Source organism: Lichenostomus cassidix, chromosome 20 (genome assembly GCF_008360975.1).
Source record: "Lichenostomus cassidix isolate B80296 chromosome 20, HeHo_3.0, whole genome shotgun sequence".
NCBI lineage: Eukaryota > Metazoa > Chordata > Aves > Passeriformes > Meliphagidae > Lichenostomus > Lichenostomus cassidix.
In genome coordinates, this window is record NC_139500.1 from 8,725,910 (window position 1) to 8,746,211 (window position 20,302).

Sequence of the window (20,302 nt, forward strand, 5' to 3'; positions counted from 1 at the left end):
GAGATGGGCTAAAAAGGGAACTACTTTTGCTATACATCTAGAAAGGGAGAGCACAGAGTGATGGCACTGCTGCTTCTAGCAGTGGAACACACCCCTTTGATTACTGAAGGGAAAAGGACGGGATGTTGGAACAACCTGCATCCATAAATCCAACCTGGCTGTCTGGCAAGGGAGCAGGCTTTTCCTCTGGCTGTCACAGTGCTCCAACCTGGCAACAGGAGAAGTCAGGACTTGAGCTACCAAAGCCCCCATCACACCCATCAATGAACCCTTCTTGTGGTCTAGCAGGGATTGAGGACCACAGGCCACAGTCCCGAACAGTCACCCCTGAACAGAACGACAAGGAGATTTCTCTTATAATATAAATTTGTTATTTTATTAAACAGGATTAACAATCAACTGTCCAGAATCCAAACAAGCAACACCTCTTCAGAAACAATTTTTGGAGAAAAATGACCCAAAAAACCCTTACCATAATCATGTCCCTAAAAGTAATGATTTATCGTTTGCTTTATAAAAGTAAGAAAATCACTCTCATATGTATTTATCTATCTATGTGTATATATGCACCATGTACTTCAGAGAGGAGTATTTTACTCTGAAGACCAATATGGAAGCCCAGAAAGAAGGGAAATAGTCCCAGCACACCATCACTGCTGTCTGAGACTGACCTAGCCCATGGTCTGTCTGTGCTAAAAGTGACCATGGCCCCTTGTCAAAGGCAACTTTTTGGTACAGTATCTTTGGAGTAAGCATCTTGGCAGACCTCTGGGATGCTAAATCACACCACACACTCAGGTAAGAAAATGGTCTCTCCTCTGGATGCACAGCTCTATTGCTTATTGAGTAAAAACATTATCATGCACCAAAATCACTTAGGAATTTTTGGTCAGTTTTTCTGTATAAATTCCCCACCAAACTGAAGATCTGACTTCTAGCCATTGTCATAATTGAGTGAGAGAAACAATCAGATGGGACCTGAGCCAACATATGACATTGGGTCCTAGTTAATTTACTTATTCAGCCTTAAGAGTGCCTAATGATTGTGTCAAATCAGAAAGAGGGCAAAATTGTTAAACCAGGCAATCTATCATGTTTTTTCCAAGTCCTGAACAAAGGTAAGAGGAAAATCAAACTGCAGTTCACAGGAGTTCTCCAAGATGAGTAAAAAACTGGGAAAAATCCCAGAAGGCAGATTTTGGCCCAAAGTGGTAAAATTATGTTCCAACTTCCTATGCATGTGCGAGCATGGCCATGGCCAGCTGTGAGCACAACTGGGGCCTGAGCCCAAGGTGTGCACTTCTGCAGTGGTGACACTGGGAGGCCTGATACATGGGAGTTCTTGTCCAAGAAAGGATGCCAAAATATTGTATTTTAAATGCCCTTCGGACCTGTGCACGGGCAGGGGCACCAGCTTCCAGCTTGTTCTTGTTCCAGTCTTGTTAGTACAAGACTAACCCTGGGTAAATACAGCTGTGACCAAACCTTCCTATCCACAGGGACAAGAATAAAGCCTCTATGTCTGAAAGGGCTGCTCACTCCCTGCCAGCACTAGCACACCTCTCCCCTGGAAAGGTGAAGATTAACCCAGGCCACAGCCAGAGTTAAAAGTGGTTATTTCAGCACTGCAGGCAAGGGCCAAGCAGGTCAGTGGGACAGGACAGGTAAAACAGGGAAAGAGGGGGGAAAAAAATGCAGGGGAGGTTCTTCTGTTTGCATTTGTAGTACAGAAACAGTGGCAGCTAGAGAGGGGAATCAGGCCAGCAGGCAGATCCAGTCTGCTTGCACAACTGCAGGATAGGAAGCTGGATATCCATTCAGAAGAGAGTCTGTGGGGTACAAGTAGGAGTATGTGATAGTCTGATTCTGATGAGCAATGTAAGGGTTACCACAGGGCTGCCAGGAATAGAGACCAACTCTGGGCACCTCCTCCCAGTGCTCCTGCTGGCACAGGGGAGTGTCAGGCACATGAAGGAGGGCTCTGCTCCACGCTGGCTCCCAGGGACAGGTCAGGATGCATTGGGGACCATCCCATAGGCTGCATACAGCTTGTTGAGCAGCTCCTGCTTTTCCTGCTCAGGTAAGAAGCTGGACTGGGCTGCATTGATGTTCTGAGGAGGCAGAGGGGGGAACACAGAGGTATTGAAACACATCAAACATGAACACATAGTTGTGCACATCCCAGCACCTGGCTCTGAGCAGCAGCAGGTGAGGGAGTGTGTAAATTTTCTACTCTCAGATTCATTTCCATGGCCTTGTTTTATGACAACTGCTCTGGCCCATCACTAGCAGCAGTCCCAGGAGAAATGAGAAGGCACAAAGCAAAGATCTTTAAATACACTGGAATTTTTGGGATATGCACTTTAGACCTGGTCCTACTTTCCTGCTTACAAGGCCAGAGCAGGATTTTCTGTTTTCCATTAAAAACTATCAAATTTATAAAGAAAAACCAGCAAGTTGTTCTGAGCTGCACCACGACACCAGCAGAGCACCCAGCCAAGGTGAGACTTACAATTCTCTTGAACTCCTCATCAGTGAATCCCATGTGTTCCTTCACAATGCCATAATCCTTGTCAATGGTGGAGTTAAAGATCAGGGGGTCATCTGTGTTGAGAGAATAGTTGGCACGATCCTTCTTAAACCTGTAAGAAAATCGGGTTGAGCTGGCGGGTAAAACACTGGGTGTGACCCTGTGCAGTTCTCAGGGTGAAATGCAGCAAAAGCAAAGGCCTTGGGGCTGTCCCTGCAGGGACAAGCACAAGACTTGGCTTGTCCCCTCATGGCTCTGCACTGATCTGCCAGTAGTAGATAGTGCAGCTCAAAGCAGGGCAGGAGGGACAGGACAGCCTCCCCAAGGGACCCCCACACCCCTCCAGCTGCACCAGGCTCCCCCACACCAAAGGACAAGGATGTGCCACATTGTCCTATGTAATTAAATGTGCCTTAGCTTTGTAAAGCAATAAAGCAGTTGTAATCAACCCAAATCCTGGTTATTTGAGATTTCACATAATTGAGAAGTCTTACTGTATTACGGGGTGTTTGCTGAAGTCCGGAGAACATGCTCCAGTGAGATAACTGGACCAAGGGCAGACCTGTTAGGGGGAGTTAAGCATGAAAACCAGAATCAACCATGTGGATCTGAACCCCAGCTGTGGGCACAGATAGCTCAGCACACTGGTAAAACCAGATTAGAGCTTTGTTCACAGCTGTCCCCCAGCTGCTCTGATAGACCAGTGCATGTCCCAGAACACAAATGCAAAGAGCCCACAGCCCACAGTGGCAGGAGCCAGTGGGATGTTTCCCATGGCCAGTCAGTCACCAGCCATGTGTCAATCACAGTTGAGAAACCCCCTGCATTCAGTACATATTTCTTCTGTGAGTTGCATATGTCCATTCTGGGGAAAAGCCAAAGAAATCCACACAAGCACTGAACTCTTGGGCATTTCCACCCTCTAACCAGACTTGCTCCAGTACAGCAGTCTGATTTGTGGAAGAAGGAGCATGCAGGTCTGAGATATACAAGTTAGTGAATAAGGCCTCCAGAATTTATCCCTGGCCACACAAGGATCCATTCTTTCTTCTACAAGCCTCCCACAAGCTGCTGTACACACTGGTGCTCCTTGCAGCACGTCCCAGCAAACAGCCAGTTGTCCCCAACATTTTTCCTGTGGAGCTTTGGGCATGCAGGTTCAACACAACACAGGGTCAGCACTTGGGTGTCATCTCCTGACCCTGGCTGTAGCACAGCCTGAGTGAGGGCTGGTTTTCCACTCAGACAGCAGCTACCTGGCTGTCACGCTCCCATCACACATCCTTACCTCAAAATGCATCTTTATTTTCAGCAGCTCCCTGTAGAGCTCAGGGTCCTCCAGGACATGGTATCCATGGCCAACACGCTCGGCCTTCAGGACATAAACTGCCTAGAGAGCACAGGAAAACCACTCAAAGCCTCCAGGCACCAGCTTGACCCCCAGCTGCCCCAAGACCCCCCATCCCACTGTGGGCACAGCCCACACCATGGAGCTGGCTCCTTTTCCAGCTGTCAGCTCAGATCTCTGCCCATGACCCCAATGTTCACTTTGCTATGGATATGGAGAGGACTTGAACACCTCTCTCCCCCGTGCACACACCTGTCACACAGTCACACCCCTGTCCCTTTCTGCCCTGAGTCAGGAACTCCTCATACCTCCTTGACCATGGCAGCTGGACCAGCCTCCCCAGCGTGGACAGTGCGATGAATCCCACATCTCTCAGCTTCCTGCAAAACAGGGGAGAACTCTTGTCCTGTCCCATCACCTGCAGCAAGGTCAGCAAGCTCTGGGGCTGGCACTGCCCTCAGGGGCACAGCAAGGCTCCTGTGCCAAGAGCCTACAGATCACGAGCCTTGCACTTCAAGGGCTGCAAGAGCTCAGTAATGTCACATAGAGAGAGACTTAAAAATCCTGGTTATCTTCCATTGGAGCCCAGCCAGGCTCCTGACAGGCTTTTAATACTGGGTGAGTTCACCACTGCCTCCTCTCCAGCCAGCAGCAAGCTCTGAGCTCCTCCTGCTCCACCCACTTGCCTTTCTGCATGAACCCTGCAACAGTTCCACACTTTGGAACTTCTACGTTTTTGGCTAGCTGCAGCCACGTGGGAGAGTTCAGGAGAGCCCCAGGGCAGAGATGAAGAAATGCTGTGACACTGAGCACCTCCCTCCTGTAGGGGCTGGGGATGGAGACAGCCCAGCCACAAGGACCCTGCAAGTGCAGCTTTGGGTGCAGCTCCATGACTATCCCAAAAAATTCTTTGCCTGGGGGGCCACAGGCCACCCGGGCTTTGGGAAGCCATGGAGCCTGGAGGGAAGCCTGGCTCCTGCCTTGCTGGAGAAGGGCCACCCAGCTGGCAGCACCAGGCAGGCTGCAAGCCCCATCTTGCAGCAGACCTCCTTCAGGGCTTTGCACTCAGGAGTTGTTTTCAGTTACTTAATACAGATGGGAGGGGAGTTTGCTTCAGCACCTCAGAGCCTGAGTGAGCCCCTGGCACAGAGACAAGATGCATCTTTCAGACAGAGGAGGCTAGACCTGGGTACTGCTGGCCCACCAGGGCAGGATGAGGCTGCCTGCCCATCAGTTAATAAAGCCCTGTGCCCGTGCCTTGGTTTATAATCACCCTGTTCATCCAGCACACCAGTGCAGGCCCTGCTTGTATCAACTTTCAGGGATGGGGTAAAGACCCCAAGGAAGCCCCACGTGGCTTCAGACCTGAGCACTGCTTGCAAGCCACCATCCTTTTTGCCAGTTATGGTGCACAACCTCCTCCCCCAGGGATGGAGGAGACTAACCACCCCAAACTTTCGTCAGCAAAGAGAAGCAGGGCTTTCCCTTCCCTTCGAGCCACTGAAAGGCTGATGTTTAGTGAGAGCCTGGGATCAGGCTCCTGAAGCCATTCCAGTGTTTGCATTTGAGATGATCAGATAAAAGCCCTGCAAATGTGAAGCTTCTTCTCTGCTCCTCGGGTGATTTCTGCCAGACTGGAAAGGCCAGTCTCTTCCACCCTTGGCCGTGGTTGCAACAAGCCCCAGGAGCCAACAGCAGTGGGGTGGGGGCTGATTTGGGCTCCATGTCACTCATGTCACACTCAGTCCTACAGGGTAGCATGCCAAGCCCCAGCTCTAAGGCCATGTTTTAGCAATGATGCCTGCCATTAATCATTTAGGAAACATAAACAAATACTTTGGCTATTTAACGGAATGTTTTTAATAGCTGCAATGGATTTTTAAGCTGTCCCAGCTGTTTGCAGTTTGAAAAGCGTCGCTTCACGCATGTCCCCTCAATATATATTTTTCTTGCAATTTCTTTTAAAATACTAATTCCACAAACCTCATAAGCCTTCTTATGCTCAGAGTAATTCTCCACCTTCAGGGACTCATCCCCAGCCAGGTCAACAGCCACCACAGAGTCGTTTCGGTATTTCTTGCAGAGCTCCACCACCTCTGGAGACCAGCCTGGAAGAGGCAGCACCAGGATTCAGGAGGAAACATTCATAAAGGTCACACCTTCAGCATTTTTTTTAAACAAATCCTGGTCCTATAACTAGAGGGCTAGAGCTATTCTCTTCAGCCTTTCCTAGAATTTGATGCTCAAAAAGAAAGCTAGCACACTCCTAGAAAGGTCTGTTATCTCCAGGCAAATAAAAGCTGTCAGCTGATCAGTCTGTTGTCAAATAAAGGGAAATCAAATTATTCACCAGCTATAAAACTGCTCTCATCATGTTTTTCTGCTCACTTCAAGCAGGGAAAAAAATTAAAAAACCTCCAAGCAGTAGTGGCTGCTGCAGTTGGCTCAAGGTAAGAAAACTGCACTGCCCATGGTGTGTTGGAGAAATCCCTCAAATCCTGAGCCTTCACCCTTCCCAGAGTGGGCAAGGTGAGGGGAAAGGAAGGCATTGGCCCATCAGATGGGTTATGTCATGGAGGAGATTGAATTGGGAGGGATTTCTGGGGGGCCCTGTGCTACAGTCATCCCTGTTCTGTTGTAAGGCATCCTTGACTCCCCCAAGGATTCTACTCCTGGTGGGACAGAGCTCAAGTTTTATCTATCAGACATCAGTGAGAAAGAGAGTAACAAGTGGCCAACAACTGCTTCAGAGCTCTCCCAGATCAGGACAGATAACCTCTGAGAAAGGAACTGCATCTACCAGCTCACATAGCACTTAGCCTTAGCAGAAAGGCCAAGAAACAGAGATAAACAGTAGTGTTAATAATTAACAGGCACCTGCTGTGTACACAGTCCCCAAATCATATGAACACACCAGGATGATGTGTGCAACTTCATCTTTTTTCTTCCCCATCATTTTCCAACTCGCTGCGTTAGAGCCATTATTTTATTAACAAGTTTAACATGACCTAGTTCTGGCTGGCATCTCTGCCTTTCTCTCAACAATTCATTAATTATAGGGTGGCGTCTCACTGTGCAGCACATCCTGAATGTACTGCTAGACTCTTTATCTAGCACATCACTGGTTCTGGGTATCAGCTGGTGCCCTGGGACACAGGTATGAGAATGCCAACTCTGCTTTTTGGCCAAGCACTCCCTCCTGCAATGAAGTGCAGGCTGCACATGCCCTTGGATGCTCCTGCCACCTCCTGCCTTTACCATTTGTGTGCTGGCAGGGACCGTAACTGCAGATCAATGTGACTGTGCCTTACAGCTCTCCAGTTTCTACAAAGAAAAACATTTTCTTCCTGGAACCAGAAATATAAGGGTCAAGTTTTCAAAGCATTGTTTGGTGTTGACTGTGCAGGCAGGAAAAAAAAACAAAACACTCTCAAATCTCCCAGTTTCCAAGAATATAACTTTTCACATTTTTAGACACAAATTAATCATTAGGTAAAGTCTTTCCACCATCTACCCTACTAAGCCTACATAAAGCTGCTGTGAGATATGAAGACACTCAGAATAAAATCTTCACATAAAACAGTTACTGTCAAAGCCTCTCTCTGGCTGCATCCTTCCCTAGAGGAAGATGCTCTCAAAACTCAGCAGCCCATTGAAATGCTGGAAATTGGGTTTTCTTCCTATTCTGGGTCACAGCATCTGTTAACAACAAAGTTCAGAGCTGCTGATTTTATAAAAAAAACATTTAGTATATATGCCTTAAGTATATTTGACTTGTGTTTTCAGCTTAAGCCAGCAGAGACTGGCTGTTGCCAGTGGATTCTCTGGCTGCCCCATGACCCAGGCTAAGGAAGGAGCAACCTGTAGGACCATGAGCAGGGAAGAGTGAGATGCCATGCCTGGTCCTCCCTCCATGACCATTCATTCTCAGAGCTCCAGACAGTCATGGCAGATGCAACTGCTCACTGTGCCAATGGCTTTCACTGGCCCAAAATGAGCTCTGGCCTTTGGGCAGGGAGCAGAGATCACAGCTCCCCCAGGAGAGGACAGAAGGGCCCCTTTTATCCCTCTGGCAAGACCTTTCAGATACTGGTTGTACCCACAGACCCCACTCTTGCATCCAGCAGAGCTTTGCCCTACAGTGAAAGGAGCAGGGGACCCCCAGCAAGAAAACAATCTCCTCAGCACTGTCTGGTCCCACATCAGACCCACAGACTGGGGCTGTCCCCACCTTCCTGCAGAGCCCCAGACCCAGGGGACATCCCCCCCGCCACGCGTCAGGGAAGGGGAGCAGAGCAGCAGGGGAGCTGCAATACATTACTTGGCATATGGCGCATGCAGCATAGAATAGACCTGGCTTTGATGTGGAAATCCCTTTCTCCATCCTGCAGTCCCTGATTTACGAGCTGAACCACTTCATCTGGAGTGAGGTCTCCCCTGCAGGGAGGAAAAGCCATCAGCAAGAGGCCAGATGCTTGCCAGCGAGGCAGGCAGGAGCCACAGGTCAAGCCCAGCATCCCCATGGGAGGACAGGCTGGCCCCAGTTCCACCTGCCTGAACACCCAGAGGTGCCCAGTGAGACCACCCAGAGCCTGAGAGCACCTTTTACACCCATGCCATGCCCACATTTACCAGATATTGGCACTAAAGCATGCACAGATGACACTAAGGTTTAGAAAGGACTTGGGGACCTGGGTGCCAATCCTGCCTGAGCAGAGGAACCTCCACCTTTTCCAGAGCATCTCACTGGGGCACACAGCTGCCTGCAGGCAGGCAGGGGCAAGCCCAGTGCTCAGCACCCACCACAGCACACTTCAGAGGGGCCCCAGAGCCCAGCACTGGTTTAATGAGAGGCACACATCACAGAGGGGATGACATGAAAGGAAGGGATGGGATCACCAGCCCCCTCCAACACCACCCACCATCTCTGCCAGCTCAAATTCCCACTTTGTAGTCAGGCAGTCCATAGCTGGACTCTGCTTTCCCTCACAGGGAATGGCTCCAGCCAGAAGGTTGAGCACAGCTGCTCTGCACATGCAGAACTTGGTGCCTAGAGCAAGGGACTTTAAAACACTGCAGCACACAGAGGTATTTAAGATGAAAAACCCTACTGATGGGAGAGAGGTGAAAGCATGCCAGTGCTCACTGCATGGGAGGAGAAAGGGGGTTTGTTACAGCAGCCTTTGCACACACAGTGGCTGACTGGCATGGGCCTTGCCTTCTCCATGCCCAACCAGCCACCCAGCAGCTCCCCAGCACAGCAGGGTCACTCACTCAGCTTGTCCCCAGGGGATGGGCTCCACGCCAGAGTTGGCCAGGAGGTGAGGGCTGTACCGGACCTCCACATAGGTGATTCCTTCCTTTGCTTTGGTTTCCACAAACTCGTAGGCAATCCTCTTCACCGCCTCACGGTCACCCCTGCAGGGATGGCAGTGGGAACTGTCACCCTCAGGTCCCACAGAGGATCTCCAAGGCTGAGCCAAGGTGTTGAGGGGGAAGAAGCAAAAAGCAGGTCACTTACGCAATGGCAGGCATGTAGTAATCAAATTTCTCTAGAAACTGGGGAAGTGTCAGTGGTGTGTCATAGCTGACATACTTCATGAGCTCCTCAACAGTATCCCCAGGGAGAGGGATGCCTCTTTTCCTGGAAATGAAGCCACATGTTACTGACAGGGAAGGTTATCACATTTTTATCGGTCCATTTCATAGCCCAATTGTATCCAAAGCTGGCAGCATCAACCACCATTTCTTCACAGGAAAGATACAGCACACACTGTCCTTCCAAAATCTCCTCATGGATGGAGCCCTGAATCTCAACAGGGAGGAAGGCGATCCAAAACACAGGCAAAGCACAAACAAACCAAAATACAAGCCCAGGCTGACCCGGCAGGAACACAGCCAGGGCACATTTTAAGCTTAAGAAGGAGTTCATCTAAAGGGGCTCTGGATTATTTCTTGGCACCGCCTGGACCTAGCAGCAGAATTGCCAAAATTCTGTAGAAAAGTCAAATTCCACTTATGCAGGCTCAAAGGATTGAAAAATCAAGGAGATGCGCCAAGGCCTGGGATCACACAAGGCAGAAGTGTCGTGGCTCATGGGTTTAGTGCCAGCAGCTCCTGCGAGCAAGCTGGTTCCTGAGCCCAACATCCTGGTGGCATCTTCTGTGACAGGAACACCTCCCACACAGGAACAAATGGCAACAACTGCTCTCACCAAAGGGACAGACCTGTTAATGCCCACATAAATGCTTCCAAGGGGGAAGAGGCCATCTTCTCCAGGGGCAGCTGGAATACCAAGGGGGTGAAGGTGTCCCCAGTGTGGCAACAGCTGGGATTGAGGGAGCTGCCAGCCAAGGGTGCTGCAGCTTCCTGAGCAGGCTTTGCCACCCCCCACAGTCTGGTACCCTGCACAAGCCAACATAAATTTGGAATAATAACTAGACATTTGTTTTTAATCCTCTTTCCTGCCACAATGAATTACAGCTGATTGATGGAAGAACTCTGCTAATGGCGACAAAACACCAGACAGCTTTAGTGTTGTGATGCCAGCAACCATCCCAACGAGCCACGCAGGGACACAGTCCAAAGGACCCTGTTCCTGGGCTCAGTAAACATTGCTCCTTCCCTGCTCAGCCAGGAAGGAAACCAGTCCCACGCTCAGCCCTCACATGCAATCTGCACAGATTAAGTTGCTGGCACTCAGCAGGGAACACTCATCTCTGCCAAGGCATCGATTTTCCTCTTTGCCTTGCCCTTTCCATGGCACTGACACATCAGTCTCTGCTCCAGGAACCGACTTGCACCTTCCTCCACCTGCCCCAGGAAAGTTACCCACAGCAAAGCTACTTCCCTGATCCCTACTGTGTGCTTCCTGAGGAAGTGCTTGCATGCAGGCATCAGTGGCAATGCTTTGGGAGGATCCACACTGGAATCACGCCTCTGGATGAGGAAGTCTGGTGGATCATACCACTGTGGCTTTTGGATGTGCTGCTGTCCCACCCAACTCTCCTCAGAGATAGGATTCTTCTTGAAGCAAAGTGGCCCCAGGGGAATGGGTTTGTCCTCATTGCCACCTCAGTGTCTTGCCCAGAGCTTCCTCCAGCCACAGGCAGCACCATGCCCACCATGGAAAGGGCAACTCTCCTGGGGATACCCAGTCCCCATGAGGGGCCTGTCATGGCTCTAAGCTCTTTGGCTGGGCAGAGCAGATGCAAAGACTGACCCAGACCTGACAGAATTGAAGAAAAAGTTTCTAAAAATGGCTGAGTTCAGCAGTGCACTGCCCAAGGGGGCTTTATGCATCCCAGCAGCCTGGGGTTATGTGTACATGGTCAGACACCCCCTGGCAACTTTATTTCCAGCTCTTTACCTTTGAAAATAGACCACAAGCAGCTTTCTGTGCCCAGGGTGAGGTTCTTAAGGCACTCAGTTCCCTACAGCCTTCTGCACTGCCCCACTGCTTTTTTTGTGAGTGCAAGTTTTAGAGCTCATGAATAGCACAGCCTTGCTCTACCCAAGGGCTGGCAGCTCAGGGGGATGCCAGGGCTGTTTAAAAATAAGAGGGAACTCAGCACACGCTCAGGCAATGAAGGTTTCTGCCCTAAGCAAGAATCCTGGCACAGGATCCCCAGACAGGCAGTGCCTCCTGGGTTTCAGGGCTCCAGCAATTCTCCTAAGGGACTACACTGGCATTTTCTGTTTGCAGGCAGAGGGACCCAGCAGAGCCCCAGGAGTCAGCACCAACTCTTCTGTTCATTTGGACCTGTACCCCAGCCCTGCAGCAAGAGCCCTGACTCAGTTCACCACACCAGCATCCAGCAACAAATAGGATGAACAGCCCTGACCCACTCTCCTTGCTCTGACTACATTGCAAAAAGTGTGGCCAGGCCCTGCAGAAAAATCTACTCCAGAAAGAGTATTTCCCCCTAGGACTGCTCTGCCTTGGAGTCTGCAGGACTCACACAATGTCAGAACCACTTCACGTCCTCCTCAGAACTGACTTCCTCCCCAAAGTACCAGAGCTGTGCCTAAGCTGTTTCCTGAAATCCTTACTTTGCCACCTTCTTGATGTGAGGGTATCAGTGACAGCTGTAAGAAATCGTGTTTGTTTTGCTTACAAATATGGAGCCAGGCCCTCACACAGGTTAATCATTTACCCCATGCTTCCCACAGAATCTACACTGAAGGAAGATGCACGTGGGCTCTGTCAAGGAAACAACCTCTCTCTAAGTCACTGCCAAATGCTTCCCTGGGTCACCCACACAGGAGAGTGACTCCCTGACTGCTGACACCAGGCACACAGCCTGGGATTCAAAGGCACATGGCAGCAGGGCAGGGAAGGGCACCCAAGCTGCCTTTTCCTCCCAAACCATGGAACAGCACCACTACCAAGACAACACTCCCAGGCTGCTGTCATTCCACTTGCTTTTGAAATTAGGAATGTGGAAAAAGAAATGGGAATACAGTGCCTCTGCCATGTCCTGGGTACACTTCAAAGGCAAGCAGCTCTTTATGAGACATGTTCTGAGCTGTTCTCATGGTGGCTCCTCTTAGCTTGCCCGGCTCACAAACCCATGACCACTTCACTCACATTCCTGCTGCCTGTGCAGCCCCACTGTCTTTTGGGATGTGTTCAGTCTCAGTGCAGCCAGAGGACCCTTCTGGGCAGACAGAGAACCAGCACCAGCCAGGTTTTCTGCCTGCAAGAGCTCCTCTCTCAGATCTGGACAAGCACAAGGGATGATGCTTTTGAACCACAGCTCCCAGAGCTTTCTTCCCTCCACAACTCACTTGCCGAAGTACAAGATGGTCTCTGGTCTAATGGCTCCATCCAGGTGGACATGAAGCTCTACCTGCAAGAAGAGAAATGGGTCAGGCACTCTTAGAACTGCAACAGTAGTTCAGAGACAAGCAGCTGGTGTTCACATGGGTATAAATGCAACCCATCCAGGGACAAAGTCATGACAAGGAGGCACATAAATATTTTTTAAATAAAATCATTATAAAGTTTATTTTTCAATATTTAAGTATGGTCTAAATACATTGTTGTGGCTGCTGCAGCTCACACATATAATGAATCTATAGAAATTTATTGTTTCCAGTAATTTTCAGGAACCGCCCTATCCTTATTTAGCTTACATGGTTTAAAGTTTGGGAAGACTAAAGCTAACCCCAAATACCTTCACTTTACAGCTTCCTCCTTGAAATCACAGGCAGCCAAACACCAATTAATTTGCTAAGAGTCATTACACAAAAACTTTGAATTCACTTCCAAGAATCAGGTCCGGATGGGTTGTTAATTACTTGGTATTATCAGAGCTTACAGGCTCTCTAATCCTACACAAAGGGTCAGTCCCATGGCACAAAGGTGCTGTAAAAATAATAAAAACAAGCTGCCCCATAGAGCTAACAATGTTTTAAAATAAAACACCTAAATTTTTACCCATTAAAAATGGGACAGTAAGTCAGATCTTTTCACTCTGAAGCCCTTTTTCCCCATTATTGCTGAAACATTGGATTTTGGAGAAAGCCCCAGAAAAGCAAAAGCAAGCTTTTTCCATTAGCCAACTGGGGCTTTTGGAGGAACATGACAAATATAATTTGGAAGTAGAACTGGGAAGGAAAATATTAGCTGTAAAACATTTCAGATTGATAGTCATCTTTCCTGAACTGTTTTCTTTTAAGTAACAGAATAGCCTAAAAATACGCATTTAATTCTATTTTACTTTTTAATGAAACTGTAGATTAGAAACTTAATACACAATGTTCTACATCTCCCTCCATAGACGATAGCTGCAGGGTGCTGAGGGTAAGAATTGAGTAAGATTCAGAAGAGAACTGGATATTTGCATGGATAACTAAACTGCCCAGGGTTACTAATTAAAACTCACAAGCTCTCTGGCATCAGGGTATGTATCAAACAATAACTACGAGGAGCTGGGAGAAAAATGAGTACATGGTGCCTTCAAGTGTCCAAGAGCAGGTGACGTGAGCTCCTGGCACAGGGCTGGCAGTGCCCATCTCTGGGGCATGCACTATTGCCCATGAGCTCACTCCCATCCCTGCAGGCAGAGGCACCTGGCACTGCCAGGGCTTTCACTGACCACTTCTGCTGCAAAAGGCAGGGCAGGAACAGCACTGGGGCTCAGGCCATCTCCACACAATGGCCATGAATCTGCCACTGAAACACTGGTGGGATGCAAAATGCAGGTGCTGGGTTTTAAAAAGATATCCCTGACACTTTTCCCACCCTTAAGGTACAATCTGAATCTACAGAGAAGGAAGATCTATAGAGGCCAAAACCTGATTTTTCCCCCCTCCTTGAGTTACACAATCCTGCTCACGAGCACTAAATGTCCTGCAAAGCAGCAGATAAAATAACAGGCTACAGACATGATCTCCACTGCCAGATGTGGACGCCTGGCACATTTTCCACTCTTGAGCTCCAATTCCTATTTCAAAACCATGCAAGATCCACTCCTTGAGGTATTCAACAACCCTTAGGATTGCCTGATGGAGTTGCAGACTTGAAGTTTGCTCACGCTGGATTTAAAAACAAAGCAACCTGAATTTATTGAGGTCTTCTCCCTCAAACAGTTTAAGTGTTTGCAGCAAGAACATCCCAGCATGACACGAGAACATGAGAAAGCAGACTCTGTGGCATCCTTCATCTATGCAAGTCACCTCCTCCTACCACTTCTGCAGGCAAGATGCTTGTAAAGCAGCAAGGCTCCTTTCCAACATCAGCAACAGGCTTCTTCTCCCCTGCCAACCTTTTTTTGGGTCTGGAGAGACTGAAACTAAATGCTAAGAAACCCTTGTGCAATGTTGTTCAACCCCAAAAAGTTTCGGGTTTCCTCAATATTAGTGCTTGAGAGCATCATTTTCTGCAGCTGAGAACTAGTCTATGCTGTTGAGACAGCCAAAGGACATCGAGAAGATGGAAAGGTGTGCCTCCAGGGCTCCAGATAAGGATGCAACCGGCAGAGGCACAACCCAGCAGCTCATCTGCCCCAGGCACCTTGCTTGCAAACCCCGAGGGCTACCAGGTCCGTGGGAGGCTGCTCACCGCAGATTACATTTCAGCTCTCTTCCTGCCGTGTTTGTTTTGGGTAAACAAAGCACAAGACTTTTCCAGATACAAATGGGTGACACGACCTTGCCTTAAGCCAAGGAAAGTACCCAGATAAAGATGAAAGTTCTCTCTGAGCTGTGGCTCCAGGGGACAATGCCTGAGCAAGCAGAAATTAGGTGAATGCAGGAGCCCAGCGCTTCTTCCAGGGTTCTCTGCACCTTAATACACAGATCTAACTGTGGTCTCCCACCCCAAACCCTCTGGGTTATTTAGAGAGGAAGCATGTGCACACATATTAAATTGGGATCTCAACACTTGGTGAAGGGTCTGAACAACACCACAGGCTGCACCAGCAATGGAGAAGAGCCTTCAATGACTCCAGGAGCACTTATCATGGAATCACAGAAAGGCTTGGATTGGAAATGAACTTAAAGGTCATTTATTTCCAAGCCCCCTGCTATAGACAGTGATGCCTACCACTAGACCAGACGGATACCTTCCCTTTTCACAGCCCAGCTGGGTGTGGCATCACCTGTTCTGATGAAGAACAAGCAAGCAGCAGAGCTTTCCAATGCTTTGCTGAGGCAGGAGCTTTGTTCTTCTCCCAGGTACAGTGAGGACCCTCAGAACCAGCTTTGTCCATGAACCCTCCTGCACCTCCACTGACTTCCATCCAAAACCCAGGGTGTAATGCAATAAAACTTCTAGTTTCACTATAGACTTGTTGAAAACCAGAAGGATGAGTTCAAAGGACATTCAAAAGGCTGCAAATTGTGTGTCCACAGCACAGACAGCCCCCAGCAAGGCCATCACAGCAAACCCAGTGCTTTCCATTTTTATGCAAAAAAAGTTTTAGCTCAACCATGGCACGTGACTCATTAGTGCAGATATCAGCAAGTTGGTTTAGATTTTTAAAAAGGAGAAGTTTTAAGGGCTCTGGCTTGACTTCTCTGAAAATATTGTAATGTTTTCTTTGAGACTTAATAAGCTTCAAAAATAAATTCAAACACAAAATGAAGGTACTCAAACAAGTATGTTCCATTCCAAGATAAAGTCTGATTATTTTCAATTTAGTGAAATTAAGGGGAAAAAGTTAACCAAACATTAAAAGTATTTTCAGCCACAGTCAAGCCAACACAACTTCTCTATTATGGTTTGATCAGTGGACCATGGCAGAGCAGTTACCTGCTCAGCTAGCCTATTATATGTCATAAAAAGAACCATTCAAGCTAAGTCACTTGAAGGATTTTCTGTATTAGGCAGTCTTAGGGTCTTTTTTGAAATATATACAATGACCAAAGTCAGTCCACCCCATTTATTGTGAGGTTTCTAGCAGACGTTAACAGGTAATTAGGCAGCTGATAAAGTTGCATCATTTCAAAACTCTTAACAGTGACTTTGCCCAGGATTACTTATCAGCCCCTTAAAAGGAGGTAATTTAAATTCATTCTATTAATCTCAATAGCTGAAAAACAGGGTAGTTTACTGCTGTAATTTGTCAATTATTAGATAAGCATAGCAAATCACTGAAAAAACCCACGAATTGTGTTCCTCAGAGACTGATTTCATGGAATTGTATTGTCTGGAGCAAAGTGATCCTCATCCTAAACTCACCTCAAACACACATTTAGAAGCAAGAGGTGAGAGTGGTTCAAGAGGGTTGTGAGGTGGAAGTGGCACAGTATTATCCTCGAAACTTGCCAACACCACAAATGCATTTGGGAGACGTATCTATCAAATGCTTTAAGGCATGAATGAGCCTTTAGAAGAGAAACATGGGAGACCACAAGACCCACACTGCTCCACTGCAGGAAATATTTGTGCTTTCTAGACATCTAGACTGATTCATGGGTTTGGTGGCTGAGGAAGAGGAGGATGCTCCCATGCTGAGCAGCCTTTAGTACCACCCTCCTGACACCAACTACTCAGCCTCCACTGACCTCAGTACAAGGCTCCTGGTGACATTAATAGGGGAAGGTGGCTGTGTGTCATCACAGGTGATGGTCCGTGTGCCCACCCACCCATCACAGACCTCACACCCACACCTGGCTGAGTGAGGCATCACTTCAGAGCAACACACAAGAGTCCTTGCATATTGTGCAGCACCAAGCCAACCTCTCACTGCCACCATGTTTGACAAGTGGATCTGGGAGGGTTATCTGAAAGTGTCCCTGTACCCCATTCTTAACAAATTGAGCACACAAGATACCACTCATAAGGTATGGCTTGAGTTCAATGCAGCAGCAGCAGCACCAGGCTCTGACCTGTGCCAAGACAGTTGGGTCAGGCTGTGCACAAGAAGTGGACAAGGCAAATCCAACATCGTCCCCGACACACCATCATGCACTCCCAGTCCCCACAACAGGTAGAGACAGTCTGCAGTGCTGCAGTGAGTGGGGCAGGATGTCCACCCAAATCTCCTGGGTGCAGCCAGCATACCCTTTGACACCACCCAGGTTGTGTCACCAGCCACCCTCCCTCCATTGACAGGACTCACACAGCCAGAGACAGCTCTGGCCATCTCTCCCCATGTCCCTGGCACATGGGAGCTGCAGGAGAAGAGAGCTATGTGTCCTGAGGTCCCCAGGCTGGGGCTGGCCTGCAGAAAGAGGAGCCAGCAGTGAGCAAGGACACGGCGTCCACTCCAGTTGTGGAGCAGAAAGCAGGAAAGCCAGTTGACGTCAAAGGAATATCAACCTTCTCTGCTCTTTTATGGTCTACGATAAGCAGGGTTCAAAGTTGTCCCTCTACAGCTCCCTGTGCATCACTGCAGTCACTGGGAGTCAGCGAGTTCCTGAACAATGCAGAGGCAGCCCTGGCCCCACATTCACCCAGGGCTGTTCCAGTTACCAGAAACATCTCTAAAACACAAAACTGATCATTCCCAATGGCAGAGGATCCAGAGGAATGAATAGGGCCCATTAACTGACTTCAGGCCCATTTTTTTTTCCCCAAGCCTGACTTAGCAGGTTCACAGGACTGAAAGGGACTGCCTGACTCAGGAAAACCAATCTCATAATTGCCAATAGTCAGACAACAGAAGCTTGATCTTAGCAGTCAAACCCTGCAGTTTTTCCTAGGTCGTTCTCTTCAGTATCCCACTCTCCCACACACTGGAAGAGTGGACGCACAAGTGAAAGAAGAACTTAAGTTGCTTCTCTTAGTCAAAAGTTTAAAATCGTTGGGGTGAACCAACAGCGTCTGTTCTTAGTGGAGCTGATGAAATGCCATCATCTCCCAAAAACTGAAGTGGACTTAAAAAGGCTTTAACCATTACCAGCTGCCAGTGCTCCCCAGATTTTGGTATCAAGGTGCACCTGCTATTGCATGGATCAACTTCCTTGAGAGGGAACCATAGTGATGGAATGAAACATGAATCAGACCTGTCCACACAGCCCTTTCCAAGTATTCAAGATTTTTCTGGTGCAAACTGAAGCTGAGAGATAAATGGTTAGGGAGTAAGAGGGGATGCAAACAGCAGCAAAAACCCCCAATCCTTTCATGGTTTTGGAGACAATCTTCTCTGGAAAAGCCACAAGCAGTTGCCACCACTCATGTTCTCCCAGAGTGGAAACACCACAACTCTTACATCACTTTTCTTAGTTTCCTCTGCCTTGACTCCTTACTTGCCACCAAGAGCTCAACCTGGTAGCCAGGCAGAGGAGACCTGCTCCCTGCACAGCAGCTTACCCAGATCACAGCCTGAGAGCTGAGCCATCGTGCAGCACAGACAGAGTTCTGCCATCAGATTAGGACTATTGCTAACTACAGCTGTTTCATCTTCTTCCTCCTCAAGTGTTTTACAAGCTTAGTAACAAACACATTACCGTATCATCCTACTAGAGATGTACTTATACAGGGCCTGGAAAGAGTGAAAGGCTGGAGCACACTCTGACAGCTGCCACAAGGTGATGTCACAGGTATCTGAGGCATAACTGAACTAAATGTTTAAGAGAAGAAAAAAAAATAACAGAACCACAACAACCCCAAAACAAAACCATTCACAAAACAACAAAATCAAGCTCCAAAACAAAATAAAAAACACAAGAGAAAAGATTTGTTTTAGTAGACCACGATAGTAGTTGGGATGCAAGGCCATTCAGAGCTTGCCTCTTCCCCAGCCAGGCCACTTGTGCATCCCCAGCCCGGCGGAGCCGTGTCCCCGGGCGGGCGCTGGGATGAGCCTGGACCCGCACCGCTCCGGCGGGGGATGTGCGGAACGCCGAGACACCCTGGACAGCCCCCGCCTGTCCTGCGGGGAGCACCGGGCCGGGGCAGCGCAGCGCCCGGCTGGGACCGCCGGGTGACAGCGCCGGGAGCACCCGCAGCGAGTGCCCCAGTTCCCAGCCGGCTGCAGCCCAGGGGCAGCCGCGGCTCCTCCGCCGGGGGAGGAGGGCAGGTGCGGCCGCCCGGCTGCGGGGCACCACCCGGATCGCGGCATCGCGGCACCGCAGCCCGGGAACGGCAGCTCCGCACCGCTGCGCGCCCCGCTCCCTGCACAGCACCGCACAGCACCGCACAGCACCGCACAGCACCGCACAGTACCGCGGTCCCACTCCCAGCCCCGCGCCCCCGCAGCGCTGCCGGCTCACCTTGGGTCCCTCGAAGACTCTCTGTGCCGGCTCCATGCCGCCGTTGCCGCCGCCGTGCCGCCGCTCCGCTCTTCTCCTCTGGGCTCGGCCGCCCCCGCCCCGCTCGCCCGCCCCTCCGCCCCGCCCCGCGCACGCCGAGCCCCGCCAGGCACGGAGCCACCGGCGGGTCGGCGGGCAGGGACGCTGCAATCAGTTTCGTCCCACCCCCGCCACCCGCAGGGACACCTGCCACTGTCCCAGCTTGCTCCAAGCCACGTCCGCGCTGGCTTGGACACTTGCAGGGATGGGGCAGCCACAGCTCCTCTGGGCAACCTGTGCCAGGGCCTCCCCACCTTCACAGGGAAGAATTTCCCCCTCAAATTTAATCTAAACCCACCCTTCCTGAAATCCCGCTGGTGTTTCCTTCAGGAGTTGATGGCCTGGGTGGACCTGCTCCTCCAACGATAACACGGACAAAAATTAGAACAGGAAAAAAATGACAGCTCAGCCTGTAGAACAGGAAAGCAACCTCCAGCTTTGATTGCAGTCCTAAGCCAATTCAACAATGTTTGTTTTAACCTTTCAGTGACTCACTTGTTTTGTCCGATGGCTTTCAGTCCATCATACACCTACTTGTAGCTCCTGCAAACTCACACCCAACTTTTCATTTTTTATTTTCAGTGACCTGGCCGTGTTTTATGGTGCTCCTCTGCCTCCTGCTTTCCTCTCCCATGGGTGATGCACAGGGCAGCCCACACCTTTGAAGTGAGGCAGAAAGC

The 20,302-nt window shown here is 49.5% G+C and overlaps 1 protein-coding gene across 2 annotated transcripts; it reads right to left on the bottom strand.

Moving 5' to 3' along the window:
- Positions 1–348: 348 nt before the first annotated feature.
- Positions 349–19,683, bottom strand: ADA (adenosine deaminase). 2 transcript variants are annotated; one of them, XM_085079341.1, is made up of 12 exons: positions 19,545–19,598; positions 18,780–18,892; positions 12,669–12,730; positions 9,400–9,522; positions 9,153–9,296; positions 8,200–8,315; positions 5,862–5,986; positions 4,187–4,258; positions 3,819–3,920; positions 3,025–3,092; positions 2,513–2,642; positions 349–2,111 (listed from the first exon to the last, which is right to left on the bottom strand). In XM_085079341.1, exons 4-12 carry the CDS (start codon positions 9,477–9,479, stop codon positions 2,010–2,012), a joined length of 939 nt encoding a protein of 312 aa, XP_084935467.1. In that variant the 5' UTR covers positions 9,480–9,522; positions 12,669–12,730; positions 18,780–18,892; positions 19,545–19,598; the 3' UTR covers positions 349–2,009. The 2 variants fall into 2 exon arrangements, with proteins under 2 accessions (XP_084935467.1, XP_084935466.1); XM_085079340.1 differs by lacking the exon at positions 18,780–18,892 and having other exon boundaries at positions 19,545–19,683.
- Positions 19,684–20,302: the final 619 nt, after the last annotated feature.

What these genes read in the sequence shown, in the direction of transcription:
- ADA (XM_085079340.1), bottom strand. Translation starts at nt 19,580, where the DNA reads ATGGAGCCGGCACAGAGAGTCTTCGAGGGACCCAAG. An exon ending in CTGCATGCGCCATATGCCAA is followed by an intron (nt 5,987 to 8,199) that starts GTAATGTATTGC and finishes TGCCTCTTCCAG; the next exon opens with GCTGGTCTCCAGAGGTGGTG. An exon ending in CAGCTGCCATGGTCAAGGAG is followed by an intron (nt 3,921 to 4,186) that starts GTATGAGGAGTT and finishes TGTGCTCTCTAG; the next exon opens with GCAGTTTATGTCCTGAAGGC.